At 48.9% G+C, this 26,774-nt stretch overlaps 1 protein-coding gene across 5 annotated transcripts in view; it reads left to right on the top strand.

Annotated features, from left to right (window-relative positions):
- The window catches only part of LOC124297486 (protein tiptop), a 117,144-nt gene extending 96,588 nt beyond the window's left edge, over nt 1-20,556 (top strand). For all 5 annotated transcript variants that reach the window (XM_046748580.1, XM_046748578.1, XM_046748579.1 and 2 more), the window contains 2 exons: nt 12,070-12,328; nt 14,351-20,556. In XM_046748580.1, coding sequence (XP_046604536.1) covers nt 12,070-12,328; nt 14,351-17,954 — 3,863 coding nt within the window. In that variant the 3' untranslated portion in view covers nt 17,955-20,556. The remainder of the gene's footprint in view (nt 1-12,069; nt 12,329-14,350) is intronic.
- The last annotated feature ends 6,218 nt before the right edge of the window (nt 20,557-26,774 follow it).

The raw sequence follows: 26,774 nt of genomic DNA, 5'->3' as shown, positions 1-26,774 counted from the left end.
AACGTATATCAGCTTGTCCAATGACGGTTGATAACTCGGTTGTAACGGTCGCGGCCAATCCCGCGAAATGAATAATATAATACACAACATTTATACACGATGCGACGCCAGCCGCGGGTCCTCGTCGCGACGTTGAGGTGCGGCAGCGGTGGCGGCGGGGACGTCGGGTATAATACGAGGTGGAGGAAAGGGAATAGAGAGGAGAGAGCGAGAGAGAAAGAGAGTGGGAGAATCGAGGGATACGTAGGTAGTCATTACATGGGGGGGTTGGAGGAGGTGACGTCACTGACGGTGACGGATGGCCTCGCGTCAGGCAAGTATAAACCCCATGGTAGCCAATAAATTATTGCAACTATAAATTACTTCTGTGCTCACAATATAATACTACCACCGCCATTGCTGCCGCAGCGGGTGGGGAAAGGGAGAGAAGAGAGAGATGAGGAATACGGGGGAGGGCAACAAAAGGTGGTCTGCTCTGTTGGTAAGTACGTTTACAGAGAGAAAGAGAGAGAGAGAGAGAGAGAAAGACTAGACGCATTCATACTCACGCTTCTCGATTTTTATATCTTTCTCACAGTATACGCACACGCCTTATTCCCTCGATCGGAACACGAGGCTAGGGGCGATTCAACCTCGCGGTCTTTCTGCAGTTTATAATCTGGCCTACGCCTAAATCGACATGACCTTTGGAAAGGGATGCATCCCCGCCCCGAATTTAACGGGTCGATCGATAACCAGGGATCATTATCGCCCCGTCACATACTCTATGCACTATTCGTAAATCCAAATTGTCAATTTTTCTGTGAGACTGTTTTTCGAAGGCGCTGCCTGGGTTCTGTGGTGTTGATTTTACACTGTTGAGCGTGCTTAGATTCAACGTTATTTTGCAGCTATCAACGAAGTCCAGATACGGGGACTCTCGATGGTCGAAGAAACATCGGATCTATCTTACCCGCAGACATTGTTGAATCTATAAACGCTGAACCGAGTTCACCAGAACAGAATTCGTGTAGTATAACTGAATCAATTAATGGTTCGGTAAATAAGTAAGTCATATGAGATCAGAGTCGAAACCAGAGTGTCGTCTTTGGCTTTCGTGTTCCAAATGTATCCGGAGATGATATATGGATGCAGGTATTCCTGGAATACAACAAAATGTGGGAGATAGCGAAAGGGTGCGTGTATGCCAGCGAACTTCATACGTGCATCACAGACACCAATCAGGTCCTATGCACGGGCGATTCTCGGAGTCGTGTGGCACGTTTCTCATGTACACGGTACACGCTAGGCGTTTCATTTTTTGTAGCTGAAATTTGTTGATATTACCAAAGGGGCTTTGTTTTATCGACCGATTTATGGAACCGATAAGAACCACGAGCGTGCGGTGTATATACGCCGGTCAACGCGAGCCTGGGAACGGGAACTTTAAACCGCTCCAACTGGAAACTGGGAACTGGGAATTGGGAATTGGGACGTCCGCCACGGAACTCACCGTACAGCATAATGTGTCTGTTATTTACAAGCGTTCGTGTCGTACATGGTTATGTAACTTTGGGAAGTGGAGATGAATGGGGATCGATACTTGAGGACGTGATATGTTGACCGGAAGTATGAATTGTGCATTTTCTCACTGCTTTCGGACTTGACCCGATGTGCAAAAACTCGCATATCCACATCGAAGAAGGGAACGAGAAGAACAATTATGATGTTTGAGGAACGTGAGAAAAGTATACCGTTAAATTCTTTTTCACTGTCGATCAAGCGCTCGTCGTTTTTCAGTGAAAAATCCCCGTTGCTCGATATTGCTGCTCTCTGTTATCATCACGTTCTTAAATTTCGTTCACGCATCATCAATCAACTTCGACTTATGGTTTAAGACTAATTTTCTTCAACGCGTATTAAAAATCGTGTGTCAAACATGTCAATGCACAGCTACGAGGTTGCTGTGAATCAGCGTTGTTGTTAAGCCTCGTTATCTTTTTGATCGAACAAGACGAAAGTTACGATATGTGTAGAAACCGAAGAAAACCGTGTATAAAAATACTCCGGAACATATTCATCGTTTCGATAATCTGTCGCACACAGTTCTGACAGATATAAAAGCAGCCGTTGAACGTCGATTAACTCAACGCAGCTTTGCGCATGCCGGAATGGGATTGAAAGTTCCATTGACCGACCGAGTTCATTCGCCTCGGGTGATTAACAATCCTCGGACCGAGTGCGCTTCGGATTTCGCATTACCTCGACTATGACGAGGGGAGACAGTCTCTCATCTCCCGGTCCGGGTCTAACGCCGCGGTAGATTTGGCCTCGAGAGAGGCAGAGAGGACGGAACGTTAGCGCGAGTGAGTTACACGGCTTGCCGCATGTGCGTCGCATAAATCTGTTCGGTCTAGGCTCACCCAGCCTCCACATCATGGACCCGGTCGCTGATATCTCATCCTCTCTTTGCCTCGATTGCTTCTTTCGCTCGGCCGATTAGACCGCTCATGACACGGCTTCCTGCTCCGTCCAATTACCAGATCTCAGTCCGGATTATAAATCGAGTCTATCGGATTTATACACGTGGTGGGGGATCCGCGGCCGCCCAGCTATGAATAGCTGCTTGTTTTTGTAATATTCGAATCTCGCTAGTATCATATACGCTCGTATTTTATAGGTCCTTAGCGCCGTTATTTACGGCTTGTTGACCGTCGAGTTTCAAGACGCTTCGTCCGATCTCCGGGAATCATTCTCTGCATCCTCTGATCCCGTTGGCGTTCCGCAAGAATCGCCCGAAGATCGGGCTTGTTTGCGAATGCAGACGAAAATGGAAACGAATGAAAACTTTGCGCGAATATTATATCCGGGATAAGAAAGAAACGATGGGTTTAATGGCAAAGGGAGGTCGCCTTTGCGATTCGACAAGAATTTACCCAGCGGCTGAACAGTGATCGATGGATGTAGTAGCCGCACGACATAAACCGTAAACCGTATTCGTGTAACATATTAGTAATTCTATTCCTGGCCCGCAAGCTAACGGCGGATTTTCTCCGCGTTGTGGGACCGCTTCTGCCGCAGGGGTTGCGGGGGACGTCGGGACGCCCGCCCTTCCTCCGTCGGGGCGCACCTGTCCTCCGGTCCATCACCAGTCCGTCACAAAGCTGGCGGACTCTTCGACTGTCGCTTTAGCCGGGGCCACGACGCATCACACTTATTTATGTTGACACAGAATATTTATTAGAACGGATCGAGCGTCTCGAGAAGCCCGCGCCTATTTTCGGGCTCACGCGTCGTCGCGACGACGAGCGTCGTTCGTTCACCGCAATCGCATCTCCATCCACGGACACCGGGAAGCCGTTTCGGGGTCGGATGCTTCTCACTTTCCAAACTTTTGGTAATAAACCCAACGACAGGAACGATTTATCGACCATGTCGGAATTTCTGAATCGTTTTAATTATTAGATTTCAGCTACGAGCTGATTGACATTTGTCGGAAAGCCGTTCGCCGTCAAACGACAATTTTTATTCCCGGTTTCTACTTAGTTAGTCATTCATTCATTCATTCGTTAATTCAATCATTTGGCTTCTTCTTCACTGGTTACCGTACAATTTAAAGACCGTCACAGCTATAGCATACTTACACCGAGTCGTTAAACTGTCACGTTCTCCGCGTGACGAGTGTGCTCGGCTAATTCATACGCGTGTTCGTGCAGGCAGACCTGCCCCTGTACGTACGGACGTTTACCTACATGTACAGGTAACTTCGCGTCCTGTGCAGTGTGTATTCCACTCCACCGTTTTGTTATCGAGAATCAATATTTACGAGTAGTAGCAGCCTAGCTGAATATTGCGTAGACGGTATGCCTATAACTTTGGCAGTTATGTTACTTGGCGCTGTTGCCCAAGATCGCGCGCTCCTAGACAGCCAGTCAAACCAGTGGTGAAAATTTTATTCCGGACATGACGCTGTCACCTTTTTATCCTCACATCTCACCAAGCGCGAATCGTAATTGTAACCACTCGTAATTATACCCACTCGAATTTCACTATCAAAAATCGCCTCCCCTTGCTTCACGAATATGATAGAAGTCGCATTCGTCACAGAGTTATCGTTTGTTTTGCCACGCACAAAAACATTGAAGAGACCTACACGGTCAACGAATCGATTAATTGATAAACAGTGGTTTGCCTTGTTCTTCTTCAGTTTGATAAAACCACCTTTTGGGAATCCTCGTATTCTAAAGCCAGTGTTCAGCTGTCGATTTACGATTTACATGTGCGTAAAAGGCAAACAGGGGGAAAACAATTTCTACCAGATTTCAGCAGCCTGCAAATATTTCAGATATTTTTAGAAATCAGCTTGTTCGATAGAGATGAAAAAAAAAATTGGTAAAAAAAAATTGTAGAATTCTGGATGAAAAAAGTCACGCAAAGTACGTGAGAACGTCGTTGTATAAACACTTTCAAGATCCCCTGCGGCATTGGACACTAAATATAGTGCAGACAGAAAAACAAATAACGGCAGAGACATAATACATAAAAACAAAAGAATTTTGCACGGAGTGGAGGGGGAATTAATTTTATAAAGAAAAGCTCCACGAAGAGGTAAATTGCGAGAGAGAGAGAGAGAGAGAGACAGAGAGCACTTGAGATGTAATGACAACCGGTGGTACACTTAGCTAGCCTTAGCGCGGTGTATCTGTATTTATGGTAAAGTATAAATAGGGATATGGCCGTGTCTCATGTCGCTACTTCGCTGACAATTATTGTTGTCACGGAGGTGCTGACATTCGTCCTGAACTGACACGCCGACAGATAGGTAGCTGCTTGATGGGAAAGCGTGTGTGTGAGAGAGGGAAAGAGAGAGAGTGAGAGTCGAGAGAAGGAGGACTGGCGTGGCGTCGAGTGACGGACGTCGCGCGGTGATCACCCCGTCGCGTCACGACGCCCTCGTGCCCTAAGTGTTTCGATCGTGTTTGGCTACCTTCTGCCGACGCCGCTGTCACGTCTGCCAAGACGGCCATTGATATCTTCGCTCTTCTGCCTCTCCGGTTTCTCAAACAGTTCCCAATTAACCGTCTCCCCCCCCCCCCCCCCTTGCCGCTCTCTCACCATGAAATAAAGAAGCAAGCCGTGAGCTCTCGTTATACCTGCACACACACACACACACACACACACACACACACACACACACACACACACACACACACACACACACACGCGCACACACACACACACACACACACACACACACACACACACACACACACACACTAATAATTGCTTCAGCGAGACCTTCGAATTTGATCAGACGCGTCGGCCGCCTGCGTTATTGAGTATAGAATTGTTGAAACAGGTGCTGCTTGCAACGAATGAAATTTCTGAATGGATCGTTATGAGTCTAAATAGCAATTGACTTCATTACCGTCGCCTAATTTAATCAAGAACAACGTGTCGTCATCTCGCCACGTTCATCATTCTTGATCTGGTTTTATCAGGTTATTGATGGATTGTTCTGACTGAAAGTTCTCAACTGAATGCTAATGCGAAAATAAATCAGTCCGCGATTATCTTGACCAAACTGATATAGTTAACAGAGACTTGGATCTGAATGCATCACGGTATTTTCGGTGGTTTCTCTTATAACGTTGACGGAAATTCAGCTGTACTCAATCTGTTCTACATATCTATAATTATATAATTCTCTTCCAGCTGTGAATTTCATCTCTCGTACCTGATACATTTTTCTGGAAACGATAACTCCACCCTACCTAATTGAGTGTAATTCGGGTGGTTTTTCCATTGGAACTGTGTTCCGTGTGTGAGTCCGGCGCGGCGATCGGTGCCCAAAAGGTTTCGAGGTGCATGGGTAAGCACAGGAACGGGATCGGAGCTATCGGACTTTTTAGATACTCGAGCAGAGCGCATCGATCACGAGCGTCGCCTGTTGCGCGACAGATGGACTGACGGGAGCCGACATTCATCCATCATGCAGTCGCCATACCCGCCAGGACTCGGTCAGCCGTGCATGTCCAAGTATATGCCTACCTGAGCTGCCGTAGCGAGCTGAGAAAAAGGCGTCCACGATCGGCTGATTAGCGGGCAGTTCGAGAAGGTGACTCGACTCGCATTCTGTCCGTTGCTCGTTTTTTTCACGCGCAGTTATGCTTTCGCATTCGATCCGATCCCCGTCATCCAGTTTATTTTCGCCTCGGTATGCGCGTCACGGGATAGAAAAGACATATCAAAGATTGTCAGAGAATCAAGAGCTTTCGAAGCATATCTGCTTGGCTGGTGTAACCTGCGAGCAGGTGAGTGGAGAGGAATTTGTGCGAGGCGCCTGCGGCGCGAAGAAGAAGCAATCGCTATATTCACTCGGAAGTCTGCGATCAGGTCGTAGCTTTGAAACGGACGGGCGTTGGGTACATGCTAGTAGTATTCAAAGAGAATCGAGCGAGTGACTTTTCCGCGGTTCAAAAGCCCCCAGCAAATTACAATTCTTTTTTTCCCCGCCAACCGCGACTCTCTCACACGGTTTTCAAATCTCGCAGCAAGAGAGCGAAGAGAGATAGCGGCGAGAGGGATTACCTTATCTGGCCTGTATCCGTTCGTAGAAAGTACCAACACTCCACCATCCGGGGCCGGTGCAGCGTGCACGCGGCGTCGTGTTTAATTGAGTATATCTATCCATTTACCTCAACTCGGAAAGCTCGATCCATCCGCAGGAGCTCTCTCCCTCGGTGAGAGAGTGGTACCGCGGTGCCTGAAATTTCTCTCGTCAATCTGGCCAGTGCGCAGCGTCGCCAGAGACGAGGCCTTTCGTTCTTGACGTCGATAAGACTGGACAGGGACACTTAAATCTGTGCGTCGGACAACGGAAGATTGGTGATGGAGCCAGGTGGAGCATAAGAGGAGAAGAGAGAGGACAAGGGAATGGAAGTCAAGGTGAGGAAGGAGGGGGGAGTATGCAGGCAGTTGATGGAGCGAGTGTTGACTTAGGATAGCCGCTGCCTCATCAGTCAATCGGTCAGGTAGACTTAAGGAGGCGGGTGCGTGTGGCGGCAGTTTAAGTCCAGCGTTCGACGCGACGCGACTCGGCTCAAATCCATTCGAGGTCCCCGTTTTGTCCCGACGAACGTTCGTCGAGAGGGTAACGTCGTAGTTTTACGGCGGCGAATTTCACACGCACGCGTTTTACCTGTTGCTTGAATCCACGACGTGAACCCGGTGCTCGATCCATCAGCAGCCACTTCTTCGGCGGTGAGCAGCACCATCTGTCCAGAAGGTGAGTGTCCATGGACCGCGGCGTCGTCGCGCCTGTACTCTTTACTCTTAGCAAAGAGGTCAACGGCACCTAGACCGGGGAGTAGGTTTGTTTTGAACCGTCATCTCCGTCTCCCTTATTCTCGGATTGCATTAGACGCACGTCCTTCGAGAGATGTGCATTCGTTCCGAGAAACTCGTCCTCTGTGACTTTTCCGTCTTGCCGTTCGAGCGCCAACGTCTCGGAACCTCTACCGATGCTCGTTTCCATTAGCCAGTGTTTGCTCAGCTCGAACGGCAGTGTCTAGGTACTTTGCGGGGACAACATCATCAGGTATATCTTCAGGCTGTTCCTGGATACGCCAGAACAAAAATCGGGTCATCGCGACAAGGGCGAAGAGTCAGGAGACAAGCCCTTTCGGCCCGGATGGTTGGAGTTACAATTACCTTACAGTGATGCGTTGAACCGCTCGCGGGTTCGAGGGCCGCGGTACTGGCCGTCCTGAGAGATGAGCGAAGGAGAATGGATTCAGCCGTCAGTCACTCACTCGCAGACCGCAAGAGAATCACAATGCAGACTTCTCCTGCCCCCATCCCTATTCCCCCCGTTTCGCCTCCGTCCGCCCGTCCATCCGTCCGTCCATCCGTCTATCCATCCATCCGTCCGTCTACCGCTAGGTACCGTCAGTCTCTTCGTCTGCCTCCTGTCACGCTTCCCTTCCAACAATCTCCCATCAGAAATTCATCACGCCTTCCCTCTCGTCTTTTATCACTCTCTCACTCACACTTGTTCACCGATCACTCTCCGTCTCTCGCCGCCGCCCTCAACGCCTCTCTTTTGTTCCTCGTCACCCATCCGTCCCTCGCAGTTATTATACAGTATTTTTTTTCCTCGTCTTATGGCCGCTGGTGGATGGGCCAGACGACAAATCGTCCAGCGTATCAGCGTCAGGTCCAATGGAAAAAAGAAACTCCATGCTGTATTGGCACAAATTTACACATTGTGAGGACGCGGCAGGTGGATATACGACAACGGATAGGCGGCGCGTGATTTTAGCATGGTCGACAGAGGCTGGAACACAGGGAGACGATGGGGACACAAAGCGTGACTGGGACTGTGAGAGACACGGGGGAGGCGATGAGGAGGCGGCGTAGTTAGAGATATCGGACAGCATTCGTGCATGCAGCGTCTTGACAGGGAAAGAATCAGACTGCTAGTCACTACAAGGTACCCACAGCACGAAGAAACATCGTGCATGTGTGGCGCAGTAGAAGAGACTGTAAAGACAGAAAAGGTTAGCGATAAGACTAATTATTGTTGTGCGAGCAAAGCTGGTACGAGACGGGCGTACACCCCGCATGTAGAGAGGGGTCCGTGCTAATATACCATGTACTGGCGAAGAGGGAAAGGAAGAAGAAGAGAGACGAAGAGCGGTGAGAGAGAAGCCGAGTGAGTCCGAGGACAGAAGGTACGCGTATCGCGGTAGCGCATCTCCCGGAGTGTCAGGACGCCTTGTGCGCCCCGGTACACCACGGGATCTTATTCCTGCTTAAATATATCCTCGAAGAAGAAGAAGGGCCTTGTTAGTGGCCACCAATAGAGGTCTTCGGTGGTACGCGGCCAAAGTGTGCGAGTGAGAGAGAGAGAGAGAGAAGTAGAGATGGAGAGGAGCAGTAGCCGCTTTTGCATCTGCACCGGTGGTGGAGGCGGGTTTAACCGCGAGATAAAGGGTCGAGAGGATGACGCGGTCCGGAGCAAGCTTCTCCTCGGCGTAATTAAACAGGAAACTGACCCCGGAACGGTGACCAGGATGTCTTGACGGAGAGCTTTTCCAATTACCCGGATGATCAGCGTCCCCCGATGAATAATTGGCACTCCGGTGTATTTGTCGGAGGGGCCAGTGTCACCGGCTGACTGGCTGGCTGGCCCAGCGCACCCTTCAACCGAGAATCTCTTTTCAATTTCAGGAGCTTGGCTTCCAGGCACTACCGAGAACCGAGAGGTACGTGGTCTGCAGTCACCATCCTCCGATGAAACCCGCGGACGTCGATACGGCCGGTTCTCCTGTTCGTCGCAGCCGTGTTCCTACGCGTACGCGCCAACTGACCAACCTAACCTGAGGATGGCAGCGGGCGGGGCTGCCTCCCGGTGGTCCGCCCTGGATCGCTTGCACTTCTTGCTATCGTTCCCTCGCACCCCGACCAGCCGGGCGAATGCTCGGTAGGAGACAATGGACAATGGGGACATAAATCTGCGTAATTAGTTGCCGATGCTGGAACGGATCAATGTGCGATCTCCTAGTCTCCCTCCCTTCATCTTACCAGGGAACAAACGATTCTTGGTTGGTCGGATCGTCGGCCAGAGGACGGTGCAGCCCCCACTCGCTCGGTCAATGCCGAAGACGACACTCCCTGTCCTCGGAGGGAATCGCTGGACCAAGATGGCGGATCGAACGATGGCTGTGTCCTCCGTGTCCGGGAGCAGGTCGCCGGTACTATTCGCTGATTATTTACATCCCGCACCTGTCTGCGACCTCTTTCTTTCTTGGTCTCTTTCTTGCTCGGAGACCGTATCTCCATGTTCCATAACCTGGTTGAGTCGCACCATTCGCGTTGATCCTGATCTTAGCCGAGCTCCCACATGTGAAAATATGCTAATCTGAAAAGAAGCAGCGATAATGATGTTTACCTGCATTTGATAGATTTTCACGATGGATGTATAAGAGTCAATGATCTTGTTGTCAATAACTACTCATGACTTGATTAGGCTGATATTGTACTAGTTTCCATCTGGATAATCTTCGGACACTCCAATTTTTTTCACAGCAACGTGATCAGTATCAATATGGACAGTTTCACTATACGTACAGCAGAAGTGAGGAATCGAAACAGTAAGGTTATCGGTGCTAGGTTTGTTGACGCAGTGCGATTCGCGCCTATTTCCGTCAGATGCATCGTGGAATGTCAGTTTTGCAGGATCCTCCTGAGAAGCATCCCAAGTCTACATGTATACCGTTAGTCCACAAAGAGATAATAGCGTTACTCACAAAGACAGAATATTGAATGTGAATGTTCAATTATACAGCGATAACATCCCGCCTGAAACGGCAATGATTTGATTAAAATTCATAATGTCGATGACGGAAGAGTCCTGGCGGCCACAATGGTTTTGTTTTCGATCCTTCCCCTCGACTCCACGCTCAATCCTTGGTCTAACTTGCTCCCCGACCGCCACACCACTTTACAACGTCGAGCGTCGACAGTCGCGGGGAGCCAGACGTCGTTCGCTGCCTCTCCGCGAAAGCTGATAAATGAACCGATAGCAGACATTGTACCACCTGGACCTTTATATCATTCTCATTCCTTCCCGGCTGTATACTACTTGCGTCGTTCTACGCCTCGTCATCTTGTTACTTGGTTCGAGAAGAAGGTAGACGGTGGAGAGGAGCCGCCGTTTCACCAACCACCCGCACTCTCCAGTCTCCAGACCCCAGAATCGACTGGCTGATAAACCCATCCCACCATGAGACCATGATGCAGAGTCCTATTTCTTGATGTGTAGTGAGCTAGCCTGAACAGCGTCGACTCACCTTGGAAGTCGTCTCTGCGAGCGTCGCTTGTCGCGAGTAATTAGCGCGATACCCGGAGGGTTCTAATTACCTACCCACCGTTGCGCTTCTTCAGCCCTTTAGCTGGAAGCGAAGCCCTGAATATCTAAAACTGCGAATTATGCTAATAGTGCCGAAAGCAGCCTGCTGAGCCGGGGCCAAACGGGGGCGAGTGCCGAGGCCACGTCAAAGAAAGCCCAAGAGACAGCCGGGTATTCAATCTCCTCATCAGTCACCTGGCTTGTCAGGCCGCAAGAAGCTTGCGCCCTCTCTTTAACCGCGATAGAGTTTTCCCACCCTTCGCTTACGAGCTCAAGGACGTGTACCGAACCGCGTAGAACCGCAGGGTCGACGAGTGACGTGCTATAATCTGTGTCTTCGCCGCGTTTGTTGCATCATTCCACCGACCTGCCAACCCCGAAAGCTTTGGTCTACACCGCACTATTTGTCTGACTAATCTTCAGCCAATCTAGTCTTTAGGTGTAGTTGGTTTATTAACCATATCATAGCTGCTGCTGCTGTTGCACGGTTAACCTTTCACCAGATAAGGCAACGCTGCGGTGGCAGATCTTAATCCGCGTCTTATTGCGCCAACAAATCAGATAACCTTAGATAAAGTTTTACGAATCAACAAATCGTGTGCAATTTGAAAACACTCCCCTCTCTCCGTCGCTAACAAGAATGAGAGTTCCCGAATTAAATCTTGATTGATTTTCGTCCGGTACCGTTGACGTCCGCTTACGCAACCTGTTTGATTCGTCGTTGACGTATACATATAATGTAGTGATACCCACACCAATGTGAAGAACATGCTTTGGATCGATTTCACCGCGGAATTTCGAGCTGGTGTAATTAACATCGTTACAGCTAATTAGACACGGCTCGTATACCGGTAACCACCTACGTATCTTGTTGGTGGATAATTAAACGCGTGCTAACGTTGTAATATAACAACTTGCGCCGAGTTCTACTTCAGACTCCGTTCCGATTGCTTGTAATCTTTCGCGAGGTCTGTAGCCAGTCAACCAGCCGGCACGGATGGCTGAACGCAATTGAAGGGTATGATCCAGCATAAATGTATAATAATGCCAGAGTCGGTGTCGTGCTGCGTTGATGATTCGACGTACCCTCGACCTCGACAGTCAGTCTGACAATGAGTGCCGACAGTGCTCGTAAAACGACGTGTGTTTCACCGGAACTGTATCTCTTGTTTCAGGGGGGGACGGCGTGGAGGGATCTGGTCCAGGAACGGACCTCCAGGGCGAGGAGGGCGACTGCGCCGATGAAGACGGCCCCGTGAGTCCCAGCGACCGGGGCTGCGGTGTTCCAGCCAACAAAGAAGACGAAGAAGGATCGCCTTCGGAGGAAGACGACGAAGACGAACCACCGACTTCCACTCCACCTCCAGCTGCGTCCCCCTTAACGTCCACGCGGCTTAATCCCGCAGGACTGAGAGACACCGGACCCCCCGACAGGTCAGCAAACCGTTATTCTTATACTCAAATTTCATTTGGTATCGTTAAATGGAGGTTGATGTAGGGGTCAAACTCCAAAAGAGTGCCTAAAGAACGAAAAAAACTCTTGCTAGTATAGCTCCTGTTTCCGAAAATCTAGTTCCTCCGCGAATCTTCAACGACTATAATTGTTGGGGATAGTTTTCTCCATCTTTCTCCATCTTTCTGGGTCTGAATCTCGGCATCTGAAATTCGAACTTGCATATCGATGCTAGTTCACAGTCGAATCCCATGAGCGATCCTGGATGACATTTGATCGGGCGAGAGAGGAAAAAACTTCATTTTTCCTGCAACTTATAATCCTGTATACCTAATCTCAGTGACTCGAAAATTGCCCAGCTGTAAAGTAGCCTGTACTGCAGGGGTTTACACAAGGAGCTAGATTGAAGTTTGCGCATTTAGGCGCGGTTAATCGCAGAGGAGCAAATTCTCGTCGGTCGATAACGACCGCGATATCAAAGGACGCGGGTGGGTCTTTGAAGTCGGTCGGCTTGCGTCGCGTTACTTTATTGTACTCCCGACAACAAATTAGGCCCTAAGACGCGAGCACACACCGCCGTCCGTTAACGTTGGTGGTGCCTTGAGAGAGAAAGAGAGAGAGTGACGCCGCGTGGCCGCCGCGTTGTTGATACGACGCAAAGTCACGCGCGCGTGGGGCGGTGGGGGCGGGGGACCGGCGGGCCGGGGGCTGCGGTTGTTCGTCGTTCCTCGTTTCTCGCTCGGCGCTCGGCGGTGGCGTCGCGACGGTACCACCGCGGCGCACGGCGTCGGTGCTTCAATAGAGATACCGACGCGTGTTGCAGTTCACCATCCCCACCCCCGTCCCCGTCGCCCTCGCCCTCGTTCTCGCTCTCGCCCTCGCCTCTTCCCCACTCGAAAGCTTCCCCTGCTTGCGTACGCCGGGAGCCCCTTTCATCAGGCCGCACGCATTCGGCAATTTAGTCAGGACGCAGTTCCGACTCGGCTGTCGACAGGCGTGCGTCGTCGCCCATCCTACGCCCTGCAGCTCACGTATCGTGGCCTGGCCCTTGACCCTCGTCTCTTTCGACCAACCACCTTGTGCGTATCGGCTGTGCTACTTCTACTATATCCTAACGTACGAAGATTTTTCTCCTCGCTCACAATCAGAGCCGGTCAGAGTCTGTTATGCGTAGCTGAGGCGTATCAAGGTATCTATACGGACACTCCGACACGTGCTCTTCTTTTCAATAAAATTGTATTGTAACATTGTACATGTTTGCATGTATACGTGTACAGCATACGCTGATTGTCGGTTCTTTCAACAAATTTCGTAGGAGCTCGAACCTTAATTTCTTCAATGTTGACAAGTTCGCCACCAATAATCTTTTTTAGACATCCATTTAACTGATTAATTGAAAAAAGTTTACCTTACTAGATGGTTACAACAGGGTGTACCAGGATATGTACTCGAAAACATTTCGGAAATGATTTCCGTTGTAAAATAATTACAGAAGAGAGCAAGTCGCAATTTGAAGCGAAAAAATTTACGCCGCTTTAGGTAGCTCAGAAATGCAATTCTACTCTCGTGAAATCACATCGCTGGCTCTTATGCCATTCGTATTCCGCGATACGATATCAGATGATGTATTAACTTTTATCGGACATTAATCGTCGTTTCAAATTACGTTGAGTAACGAAAGCTTTGATATTTGGGGTGTTTCTCGATCGGATCGAACACCTTGTGCATAGTTCTGTCATCGCAGTCCTGCTCGCTCAACCTGTCCATAGTGGACTAGGCAACTGATCTTCACGATTCTTCTTCTTACATTCAATTTTCTCTCCAAGTACAAGTGATTTATAAAAACCGAATCTTGGAATCAGGAAGCACCGAATCCTTGAATTCGTAAAAGATCACGATAACTCGATTTTGGACACTTCTCTTGGTTCCCGTTGAGTTTGAGGAATGAAAAGACTTGCGAACTCGATCGAACGCGCGTCAATATAGTCAATTTTCTGTTTCAGGGATCCAATGAGTCCCCGCTGCCCGTCGAGAGAATCGCGGGAATCGTCCGGTCCAACAGCCGGAAGTCCTCCCCTCCCGCCGCGAAGCAGCGCAAGCCCGGTCAGTCCTACCGGCATAGTTCCGCTACCACTGGGCGCGCATCCCCTGTTGCCTCCGCATTCGGCAGCGGTGATGGCGGCCTACATCCAGCAGACCCATCAGCGGCTCCTCCTGGGACACTCGCCGCTGTCCCGAGGTTCAGTCTCGCCTTTGGTCTCGTCGTCCTGTTCCCCACCAGCGGCAACCCCGGGTCTCCTAGTGTCGCCGAACAGCGGAGGCGACTTGTCTCCAGGTGCGACAACGCTGCCAGCAGTGCTGGATTTCAGCACAAGAAAAGCGTCCTCGACGGAGGAAGAGGAGGACGACACCGCCCTGAACCTCAGCAAACCGCCAACCCCGTCTTCCTCCTCGGAGACAAATAACGGACCCCTGGATCTCTCGGTTCCGAGTCGGAAGCGACCGGGTCCGGAAGACTCGCCGCCACCACCGCCGCGGAAGTCCTCAAGGTTGGCGTCAACGACGAGTCACCAAGAGTCGTACGGACGCCCCGTGGTCTCTCCGTGGACGTCGCCGGTGGTGGCGTCCCACTTTCCGTACTTTGCTGCCGCCGTGGCAGCGGCAACTAGTCAGCAACAGCTATCGCCGAAGGCCTCGGGGGGCGTGGATCACCAGCTTTGGAACGGCAAGATGAAGCCGCCCGCGGCACTCGAGAAGCCGTACCAACCGAGCGACGCGACCAAAGCGCTCGAGAAAATGAGCGAGCTAAGCAAGATCGGCGGCGACGACCTCTACCGGCCCGGAAGCGGGAATTCCGGGTCCGGAAACGCTGTGACCGGCTCAAGCAGCCGACACAGCGCGTGGCAGTCCCACTGGCTGAACAAGGGCGCCGAGCAGGCCAAGGACGTCCTCAAGTGCGTTTGGTGCAAGCAGAGCTTTCCCACCCTCGCGGCGATGTCGACGCACATGAAGGAGGCCAAGCACTGCGGCGTCAACATGCCGGTACCTCCGCCGCCCTCGGCTCTCCACCAGCAGCAGCAGCCTCCCCAAATGCCGAGCATTCAGGCCCCCCAACACCAGCCTCAAACATCGACCAGCGCGAGCAGCGGCGGGACGCCGAGCAGCAAGCAGAGCCCCTCGGAATTGAACCTCTTGATAAAGGAGACGATGCCGTTGCCGAGGAAGCTGGTCAGAGGCCAGGACGTGTGGCTCGGGAAGGGAGCCGAGCAAACGCGGCAGATATTGAAGTGCATGTGGTGCGGTCAGAGCTTCCGTTCCCTTGCCGAAATGACCTCGCACATGCAGCAGACCCAGCACTACACCAACATCATATCTCAGGAGCAGATAATCTCGTGGAAATCATCGGACGAGAACAAGGGTAGCGGTACCGGAGGCGGAGGCGGGGGTGGAGCCGGGGGTGGCCCACCGACGGGCGGAAGCAGCGGTCACCCCGGCGGCGGGGGGCCGGGTTCCGGGGCGACGAGCAGCCACGTGAGCGCCGTGCTTACCTGCAAGGTTTGCGATCAGGCGTTCAGTTCTCTGAAAGAGCTGAGCAATCACATGGTGAAGAACTCCCACTACAAGGAGCACATTATGCGCTCGATTACGGAGAGCGGAGGCCGGCGTCGGCAGACGAGGGAGAAGCGAAAAAAGTCACTTCCGGTCAGGAAGCTACTTGAGCTCGAGCGGGCGCAGAACGAATTCAAGAACGGGGACGCGTCGGGGGGGCTCGGTCACACGCTTGGAAAACACGCGGGGCGAATAACGTGCGAAAAGTGCGGGGACAAGATAGAGACGACGATATTCGTTGACCATATACGCCAGTGTATCGGGGCTGGGGTCGTCGGCATGAGCCAGAGGAACTTCCTGAAGAACGCCCTGATGTCGAACCACGCTCCGCCCCCCAGCGGGCCCCCCGAAAGCGGCAGGAAGAGCGTTAGCGAGGACGCGTCCTCCGTCTCTTCGAGGCATCACCGTTCACCGTCTTCGGCGAGCGACGCGACTACCCCCGGCAAGGAGACCCCGACCCCGACACCGACGGAAACCCCGAACTCCTCACCCTCCGTCCTCAACGCGATCGAGAAGCTGATCGAGAAGAGTTTCGACTCCCGGGCGCGGCACGGCGCTTCCGGTCTTCACCATTCCCAGGCCGGTGCCCCGATGGGATCGAGCATCCTGAAGCGCCTCGGCATCGACGAGTCCGTCGACTACATGAAACCCTTGGTCGACCCCCAGTCCATGAACCTGTTGCGGTCCTACCAGCAGCAGCACTACAACGCAGCGGTCGCCGCGAGGCGGGAGCGAAGCGGAAGCGAATCGAGCTCGATATCGGAGCGGGGCAGCGGGCGAACGGACGTGATGACGCCGGAGCGTAGATCGATGGATCTTTCCGGAGGCCACGAGCGACTCTCCCACCCCCAGCACCACCACCGAGTAACACCGGACAAGCAGCCGGCGCTTCCGGCGCGGCTTCCGCACCCCGAAGAGTCCGGTGACGAGGAGCAGCAACCGGTGATAAAGAAAGAGCCTCGGGAGGAAGAGGGCGACGCGACGCCCGAGGAGAACCTCGAACAGCGTCGGGATCGCGACGTCGTCGTGAAGAAGGAGGTCCTCGAGGATCGCGAGGAGGAGGATCACCAACCGGCCTACAACCACCAGCAGCGGGGCAGCCACCACGACGCGACGACGACCGCAACCTCCGCCGAGGACGATCGCGCGGCCATGTCACCCCCGGTGAACCCGCCAACCCCGAGACCTAGTTCCGGAGTCGAACAGGTCGCCAGGAGTCCCTGCAGAAACAGCACCAGCAGTCCGACCAGCAGCGATCGCTCCGTCACTCCGCGCGGAACACCGGACACCAAGACCTCCAGTAGTCTTGGCGCGCTCTCGTCGATGTTCGACAGCCTCTCCGGCGGCGGAGGCGGCGGTCCTGGGGGCGGGGGGTCGGACGCTCAGGGTAGAAAGACGAGCAGTCACCCGCTAGCAGCGCTCCAGAAACTCTGCGACAAGACTGAGACTCGCGGCTCGAGTTCCGGGGGCTCGAGGAGCGGCGCCGGTACCTCGTCGAGTCACGGTCAGACCGGAAGCGGCGGGGGCGGCGGCGGCGGCGGGGGAAGTTCGGGGGGCGGAGGGGGCGGTAATTCGGGGGGTGGAAGTGGCCTGGGACAGGCGCCGGGCTCGACGCCTGGCGCGATTCTCGCCTTCAGCTGGGCCTGCAACGACGCCGTCGTAACCGCCGATTCGATAATGAAGTGCGCCTTCTGCGACACGCCGTTCATATCGAAGGGCGCCTACAGGCATCACCTTTCCAAGATGCACTTCGTCAAGGACGGCGTCATCCCCGACCCTATGACCGTAGGCCGGTCACCGTCTCAGGCCCAGTCCTCCTCCGGGGGCCCAGGGCATTCCGCCCCCTCGCCGCCCTCGCAAAGGAACAAGTCTCCCCCGATCGCCCAGCCCAACGGAAGCCCCTCGCAGCCGGCCCCCTCGCCCCTCGAGGAAAGCCCACACTCCAAGTTCCTCAAGTATACGGAGCTCGCGAAGCAGCTTTCGAGCAAGTATGTATAGTCCGGGTCGTCCTCCCTCACATCAGGGCTAGAAGAAGAAAAAACAGAACGAAACAATTTCCCCTGTACATAGTAGTGTATTTATATGTTATTATAGATATTGCGATATCATGGTAAATCGTCGTCCGATATTTGTGTTTTTTTTTTTCTTTCTTTGTTTCCTCATTTCACGGTTATTACACTACGCGACAGGTACTCTGGTACCGTGCTGTAATTGTGTTATAATAAGCTGCTGCCTATGCTGAACAGGCGATGAAAGTGAGAGTTTTTTTCCTCTTCAACGCCTCGCAAGATCCTTTTGTTGTTATACCTATACCGTCATTATTACGATTACGATTTTCGTTTTTTCTCGTCGGCAATCGCACAGCCATGCAGCCAATTAAACACACGCTGCATACACAACACACACACATACACACACACACACAAGCACGCTAATCACTATACATATATTTATGTATATATAACGCTGTGCAAAACTGTAAATTTGTATAATTTTACCATCGGTGCTTCGTGTGCTCCGCACGTCCTCCTCCGTGTTCGCTCCTAGCTTTCCCGAATTTTTTCCCGATCGGCCGAGAGACTGTAACTTGCCATTTTCATTTTTATACGTTAAATTATTTCGTTTTTCCATCGTCACTAAAGTCTTGTGTAAAGGGACGGAGGACGGCGCGGAAATCGCGGCGCCTCATACTGTCATTCCTAAAAGACCGCCGCGGCCGTTAAAAACTTGCGGCCGCGGTTTTGGGCCGAAAAATTTATAACGCGCGCACGTGAATCCGAGTCTCGTACTTTAGTATATATATAAAAAGAGTATAAGTATAGGTACCTCGACGTATTTGATATATGCATACGTATATCGTATATGATACGTATGGAGAAAGAGAGAAAGAGAGAAACAGTTATAGCTGGAAGTGAGTACGACAGGAGAGACAAATAGTTGCGGATGATGTTAAGGAAGATAAGGTTAATTAATTATTGTGATGCCACCATATCTCGCGGCACTGCCGAGTCCGGGGACTCGGCACGCCAAGTTTGTGATTTTATAATAATTCTTAAGAAGGTTAATGATAAAGTAATTAATTAATTGAATAAATAATTAAATGAATAAATCGACAAGTAGTCGCTTGCCGATCGTCGGTCTCTCGGGCGGCGATCGGTCGTCGCATGTATACCCCTTCCCCCCTCCCCCCCCCCCCCCTTGCCCAATATTATTATTGATATAAGATTACGATTATCAAGTTAAGGCGTAGTTTCTATAGGATAGGCTAGGGTAGAGTCTCTTGTAAAGGAATCTCTTTGTTGATACTTATATATATTAAATATACTAAAATATAACAGCGCTATCATCGAGTAAATAACCATTTACTGCAGGACGCCCGTGTGTACTGTGTATACATACATATATAATATACATACATATACATATACGTGCATCACATACTGGACACAAATAGGCATACATACGTAACCTTGCGCGTTGCGCGTACGCGTTTAAGATGTTGTGTAATAACGTAAAGCGTTCTATATTATGATAAAAATCGGTTACGACGAAACTGCACGAGAGGTAGAGTGAAAAGGGGAGAGAAAGATACTTGAACAAAAAGCCACTGAAGAAAAATCAAAACAAACTACAGCACACATTGAGTAAAAGTAAAAGATATAATAAAACGGGAATGCACGCGAGAGTGCAATATTGAAATTTATTATTGCAATTATTATATATATATATGCAAATATATATATATATATATATATATATAAATATAGTATTAAAATAATTAAGCGAGATGGAAAGGAAGAAAAATTGAAGAAAAAAACAAAAACGAAAAAAATTCTGTAGACAACATTGTAAATTTTTATTTGTTTAAAATATTTATTGCGCAAAAAGAAGGAAGGTGTGAGGAGAAAGACGAAAAAAAAAAATTTAAGCCATGCGTCATTAAATGTAAAATATTGTCATTATTATCATTCGAGTTATATTATATAATATTGTGTACATTATGAATTATTATATAATATGAAAAAAATTGAAATTGAAAACGAAAAAAAATTAAGAAAATAATAATAATAATAATAATGCAGTGATATCGAAAACGGGACGCCGAAGCGAATGGATGAATGAACGAAGGAATGAATGAACTAGTTACTAGAGCAACGTGGCAGGGGAGAAACACACCCCAAGAGTGAACCGGTGAAAGAGCGAGAGAGAGAGAGAGAGAGAGAGAGAGAGAAAGGGAAGAAGACAAGAGAGAAGGATGGTGGGAGAGAATGAGAGTGAGAATGAGTGACGCGCTAACCCCGAGAAACACTTGTATACGTATATATCTTGTAAACTCTAATTCTTCCATCGCGGACTTTAAAAAGTATTTATCAAACATAATAATAATATTATTATTGTAATTATATACGACTGCTGAAGAGTGTGATGAGCGAACACGAATCGACACACATATACACACGCACACACGAACACGCACACATGTATACACAATTAAGACGAGAAAGAGACACACGATGTGAAAATTAATAAACAATACGAACTATCCAAGCAAAACAATGTAAGAACAGAATAAACGATTAATGATTAAAAAGTAAAAGAAGCAAACAAACAAACAAACAGACAAAACACATGAAGAAAAAAATGAATAAAAATAAAAGTAAAATAATGCATCATGTATACGCGACTCTTGAAACCATTTTACCAGATTTGTCATTATTTAATTATTTCGGTTGTATTTTAAAATGCAATTAAAGCTCAAATAAATATATATGTTATAAACTAAACGTAGCGAAATTTCAATCGACCCATACACTCCCGATGTCTCCAGCTCCCTCATATCTTTTCGATCGAGTATTTCCATAACAGCCGCAAAATCCCGTAAATTACGATTCGCTGTGTACAGGATGCGGTTAGCTTCATATATTTATGCCGCACTGATGGAGTTTCGAAAGTAAGAAAAATAAATAGAAATAGACGGCGAGAGTCTCCTGCGGCGGCAACGACGCGACACATTCACGTGCATTGAATAGGTGAGGATCAGGCAGTGCTATTCGCGCAAAGTCGTATCACATTCCAAAGTTCAACCCGCGACGACGACTATTTATATGCAAAGTAAATTAGGTATCACAGATGCAAGTCTCGCCTTTTTACGTTATTCCTGCATATTATACGCATACACGCTTCGCAGCCTACACGATCCTCAAAGTTATTTCACTATCCCGTACGTGGATCCCGCACCTCCTTACGCAATATGGTCGGTCGTCTGCTGCTTCCTCCGACGCCTTACGGCGCTGCATCTAATCGCGTAGACGTTTACGTTTAAGTCTTTAATCGAAACAATTATCGGCTCACCGTGAAAATTGATCGGCAGAGAGGAGGAACGAGGAAGAGGACCGGTACCAACGTTCAAAGGTAAAAGGTTCTGCCCTCGAAGCCGTCGGGCGACCGGTACCAGCAAATCACGCTGAAGGACGATCTACGGCTCGACTTCCTTCGGTGGAGGAAACCGGTCCACTATCTTTTCGCTCCTCTGATCGACAAAGAGAAGAAAAGAAACGAGTAAAAAGTACTTCTCGCATGCCGCAGGCATCTTTGCTCCTGGATCCGTAATGCGCTAATGAATTGGACCCGAGATCTGCACATATACACGGCTCCCAGTTAGACCGACATTGCATTTCTGTGTCCTGCGAACGGTGCGTCCTTTGGTCAAGAAGTTTCTTACCATTATCGAAACTATCCTGATTAATTCAACGACAGTCGAATGCCAAGGATCGAGGATGAGTGCTGGGACGTATCGCACGATGGATATTGGCCTAGATTTTTCTAGCTACCTCTGCGTATCTATTATGTCGATATACTCGAGGACAGCGATATCCAAAAAGGCACGAAGCAATATGATTAAATGGACTTCTATCATTGCTAAACTACGTTGATTTACAGTTTATTTTATCGTTTTCATCTTTTAAGAGTCTTATGCAATTTCCTTAGGAAAGATATAATGTTACTCACTTTGATAGAATAATAATTATAGACATCTTTGACTACATTTCTCATTCTTATCAATAAAAATCTAGGCAAATCAATTAAAACCAATAGAATTTTTGCGAAATTTGAGCAATAACTGTAATTTTCAATAGCCTGATGATTTAAAATCCCCGCGCGTGTCTGCAATTTACATACATCAGTAGTTCGCTACTCTCGAATATTTGGTGACTTTTTAAAATAGACACGTTTTATAACGATCTATGATGCGCGACAAGACTTCATCAAAGTTTAGAATGATGGCAGTTATAGCGCTGGACATTTTTCGAACGCAAGGACTAAGATCCTTGACTTGAAATATCAGCACGTGTCTCCGACTAACACAAATTATCTATTAATTTTTTCCAACATCAAACATCTCTTTCAAATCGACACGTTTTATGTCCATCCATGACTGGGCGAATATTTTGTCAAACACCGGAATGGAAACGAAAGTTGAAAGTTGAAAGTTGAAACACTGAACTCTTTTCAAACGCGCAAACAATTTCTCAAAGACGCAGTAACGTCTCATGTACACTAATCCTAAGTATTCGTGTCAACAAGCAGGCGTATCCATCTCTGCTGCTGAATTCACAACAGTAAATCGATTCTCGAAGTACACAAACATACCCACCCACACCCAACTTTTGTGTACGCTCCGCCTCATTGCTCGAAGTTCAGTATCGAAATTGATCGCGTGATGAACGGGCGTCGCAAAATTCTCGTACATGTTGTGAGAAGTGATTAATGCATCCAGACGCAACCTTAAAGTGCGGTGATGTGATTATGTGAATAATCATTTGTTTCCGAAAAGTTTACCACACTGTATGCAACAAAGCGTCGTTCACTCGGACGATTTAATGGTATTCTTGTGACGCTGAGCGTGTCTGTTAGTTCTTTTGTGTAAATCATGTGTTGTTCTTGCGTAGTGCTTGCTTTAGTGACTCTGAACTCCACCTCTGGGAGGATCGACGATGGAAATAGGAAATCCTGATCACCATGGCCCTCAAGGTAATCAATTTCTATTCGATAAGTCTCATTTATCACCTTCTGAAGATAGTTAATCTATACGAACAGTTTCGTATTGGTGCAAATTGTCTAGACGCGAGTTATCTTCCAGCGAGAAATTAAAACAGTTTGAAAGGCAGGTTCGATCCTTTCAATGATTCTCCGATTTTCTGCAATGTGGCTAATTAGCGTTTATATGAATTTTTCAATCTGAAGGAGACCTTTTTCTTTGACGATTTCACGCAATACGATTCTTATTGTTTACGGTTACTCGTACTATATTTTCCTGTAAGTACTACGATAATTTGACGTTAGTCTTATACAGGAATACATTTTTTTCAAGGCCTTACACAAACGAAAAATTTAGTTAACTGAACGATCATATTTAATGTCGTAGTACTTGCATAAAATGTAGCCCTAACAAATGTAACCACACTAAATAGTCACTGAAACCACATTTTCTTATAATTCCGGCAAAATTTAAACTAGCGGCTTACAATAAGTTACTGGAATAAATGAAGTTTTTCTCCGTGTATAAATCAGCTACATTATACGTAGTATTTACGTCGTTGCATATTAGGAGAGGGGACTAAAAAATGTGGTGTAGCTGCAACCGAAAATTTAAAGAACAAAAACGGAGAAAAATCGTGTTTTCTTTGTCGTTTGAATTCGTCTTTTGAAACAAAAACGACCCAACCTTTTCGATGATACTCTTAATTTATAATCGGGTTTTCCCGAGTTCATGCGCACATTCACGTGACCGGCGTCGCGTCTAGTAAGCGTCTGGCATAAACGCGGTGCTTCAAAGCGTATAGCAGTGCCGTTAACTTTTTCTATTTTATCTAAATTGACGCTCACTAGCCGGTATAATACCCTCGTAAATGGCGACGATACATTTCGGAGGAACACGTATAATTGACTATTTGAATAATCACGGAAACGGTCATCGACGCGCCGCTGGCTGCCCGGGGGAAGCCGAAACTTCCAACCGAGGCGAGTAATGAATTCGTCTAATGGGTCGTAAGGAATGTGATCTTATGGGGCGGATGGGATAAAATAAAATACCGAAAGAAGGACTACCGCCGGCTTCCTTCTGTTTCAGAGTCGAAACTGACGCGCGTGACACTCTAGCTTGAGTAATAAAAAAAAGAAGAAATTTAAAATTGAAACGAACATTTCCTCCGCGGTTCGACTGACATTGTTTCCCGCTCCCATCACAGCTATAGATTGGCTTTATTACTCTGCATATTCATACCCAACTTTTCACAGCAGGGTTGACTTTAATGAATTTCTTAAACGAACTTGGAATCAAACTCGAAACCGAGTCGAAGTTTTAGGGCTCGTTCGGTTTTACTAGATTATAAATGTTATCCGCATGCTTTCACTTTTGAAATTTTTTACATTCATGATGTATTGTTTCGTTTGCGATTGATGATTATCTCGCAATCAGCTTACCGAGAGAGGATAAGAATTTAGAAAACGCGATCAAGTCTCGGTAAAGAAAAGTGTTCCAAAAATCAATTCAAAGAAAAAATACTCGCCGAGATTAATGGTCAGATCTTGAGGTCGAATGATTTCGTCGGTGTTCTACGACCATCTTGAAATTCAGCTACAGAGAAGATAAAATCTGTAAAACATAACCAAATGCGTGTAAAACAGGATTTACAAAAAACAAATGAAGAAGAAGCCACAAGAAATATTCATAGAGATTCTCACGATAAAATCGTGGGTCGGATCACATTTACTACAAAATTATACCGAATAGTTAGATGAAATTTTTTCACGCGTGCGTCAGTTACATGATTTGAGACCAAAGTTAAAAATCGCAGCGCGATGTCGGTGCGTCGTCGTCGAGAGGGTTGTAGGGGGTAAAAATAAAAGGACGCGGTGAAAAATAGGGCGAGGTGAGGGGGCGGGGCCTGAGTTTGGCGGACGTGAAAGTCTTTGGAGAACGTTGTAAATTCTCCGGCAATACGGGCGCGGGACGAGAACTCGAGGAACACAAATCTCTGGACGCGTCGCTCGACTCGCGCGAGTTGCGAGTTGTGCCCCACGCCCCGTCCCCCCTTCACCCCCGTAAGCGCCGTCCGTCTCGGACACGTCCGGGCGTTCCTGTTCTTTATGTGCCCAGGAAGAGGTATGGGGTCTCCTCTGGTACTATCTGCACCGGCAGCTCGTCCCTCGCTTCGCCGTCCTCGGACCCCTTCGTTTTCGGTACGTAGGAGCTGCCGGGACGAGCGTCCACCACCACCACCGGGAGCCCCGGTCCAGATCCCGGCTGCAGAGGCATTAGAGCGGCCAAAAACCCGCGGAGATCTCGAGATAGCCGAGATTTGTGGTCCTCGTCCAGGTCACCTTCCTCTTTCTTCTTCTTCTTCTTCTTCTTCTGCTTCTTCTGCTTCTTCGCGACTGTCGAGTCCCCTGGAAAACCGGGACCTGAAACCTGGCCTATTTTACTCGAGGAGGGATTTCTACCCTCGATGAGACGGGGGATCTCTTTAAGATCGACTCGATCCTGCCGAATTTTCGAACCGATATCGGACGGTGGTCGGTATCCACGGAGCAAGTGTGCGGGGGCTACCAGATGTTGGTTATATGATTAAGACGTCGTTGCTGAATGCGTGGGAGAGGCAGATGGTGCCCCGGTGTGCCGCGAAATGTTCGTGGGTGTTCCCTGTTTGCACCTTCGTGTTCAACCGCCGCCGTCACCGTCAGGCTTCCTGCAGCTTACCTACACGTAAGATCCGCGAATCAAGATGCTAGCACCGCTCTGACTGGACCCGAGTGTGGGATGTTCTGCGGGAAGCGGCTCCTGGGAGGATGGAAATACGTCGAGGCATTGTGCGGAGAAGCGTGGCAAAGGGAAACCTTTGGGCTTGCAGGTCACCGGGAACTCATTTCTTACATCAGGTTATTCTTTACCGTAGATCTTTGTATCGCTTTTGAGTACCTACCGCGTGACGCGTTGCGAGACGATTACCCCAGAAATTGTGACAAGTTAGAAACTTGGTCAATTGATGTTTCTTTCCAGCAACGACGTTCGGTTTAGCGGTTAATTTCAACTTTAATTAAACGAAATGTCAGAAAGTCTGATGTGTGATTTCACTTGAAAACAGTTGCGCGGCTCTTCTTGCCGTTTGAAAAAATCGGATCACTGCAGCTGTCATTCTCTACTGATGCTCGCTGAGTCCTGGATGCGGGGGCACGAGGGCTTACGATACAAATATGACGTACGAATGTTGGGTAAACGAGGTGTAGGTGTACATGCACGTAGATAAACGTTGGGGGTCTTGCCCGAGTGGAGAGTGACTAACAAAGTACTTTTTCTATCGGCAGCGTTCCTCGTCCGATATTCGGGTTAGGATAACATCGTAAAGTTGCCGGATATAAGCAATGCGCGTGTAGATCGAATGCCCCGCGCCTTCCCCGCGCCTTCCCCGCTCGGCCGTTATTACTGTATCAATCGAAACTGGCCAAGATTTGTAAATAAATGAGGGGAAAAAATACCTGCGCCAACGCGGCAACGGCCAACCATCGTTAATTATTTCCCTATTAAATATTTGCCTTGGCATTATCGCATTAATTTATTGTACAAATATGCCTAAATCTCTCAAGGATCTGTGTGTATAAAGATGAACGAAAAAAACACCGCCTGCAGAAGCGCTCCGATATCTCATAACGCTGCCATGCTTTCAACCCCCGAACCACGTGACCGGCGCTTTTCTACATCATCTCTTTTCCAGATCTCGACGATCCGGCGGCCATTGATTTCGTTCCCAATTTATGTCG

The sequence above is a fragment of the Neodiprion virginianus genome, chromosome 2, assembly GCF_021901495.1.
Source record: "Neodiprion virginianus isolate iyNeoVirg1 chromosome 2, iyNeoVirg1.1, whole genome shotgun sequence".
NCBI lineage: Eukaryota > Metazoa > Arthropoda > Insecta > Hymenoptera > Diprionidae > Neodiprion > Neodiprion virginianus.
Note: the sequence above shows the minus strand (reverse complement) of the source record. Positions and strands in the feature narration are given on the sequence as shown.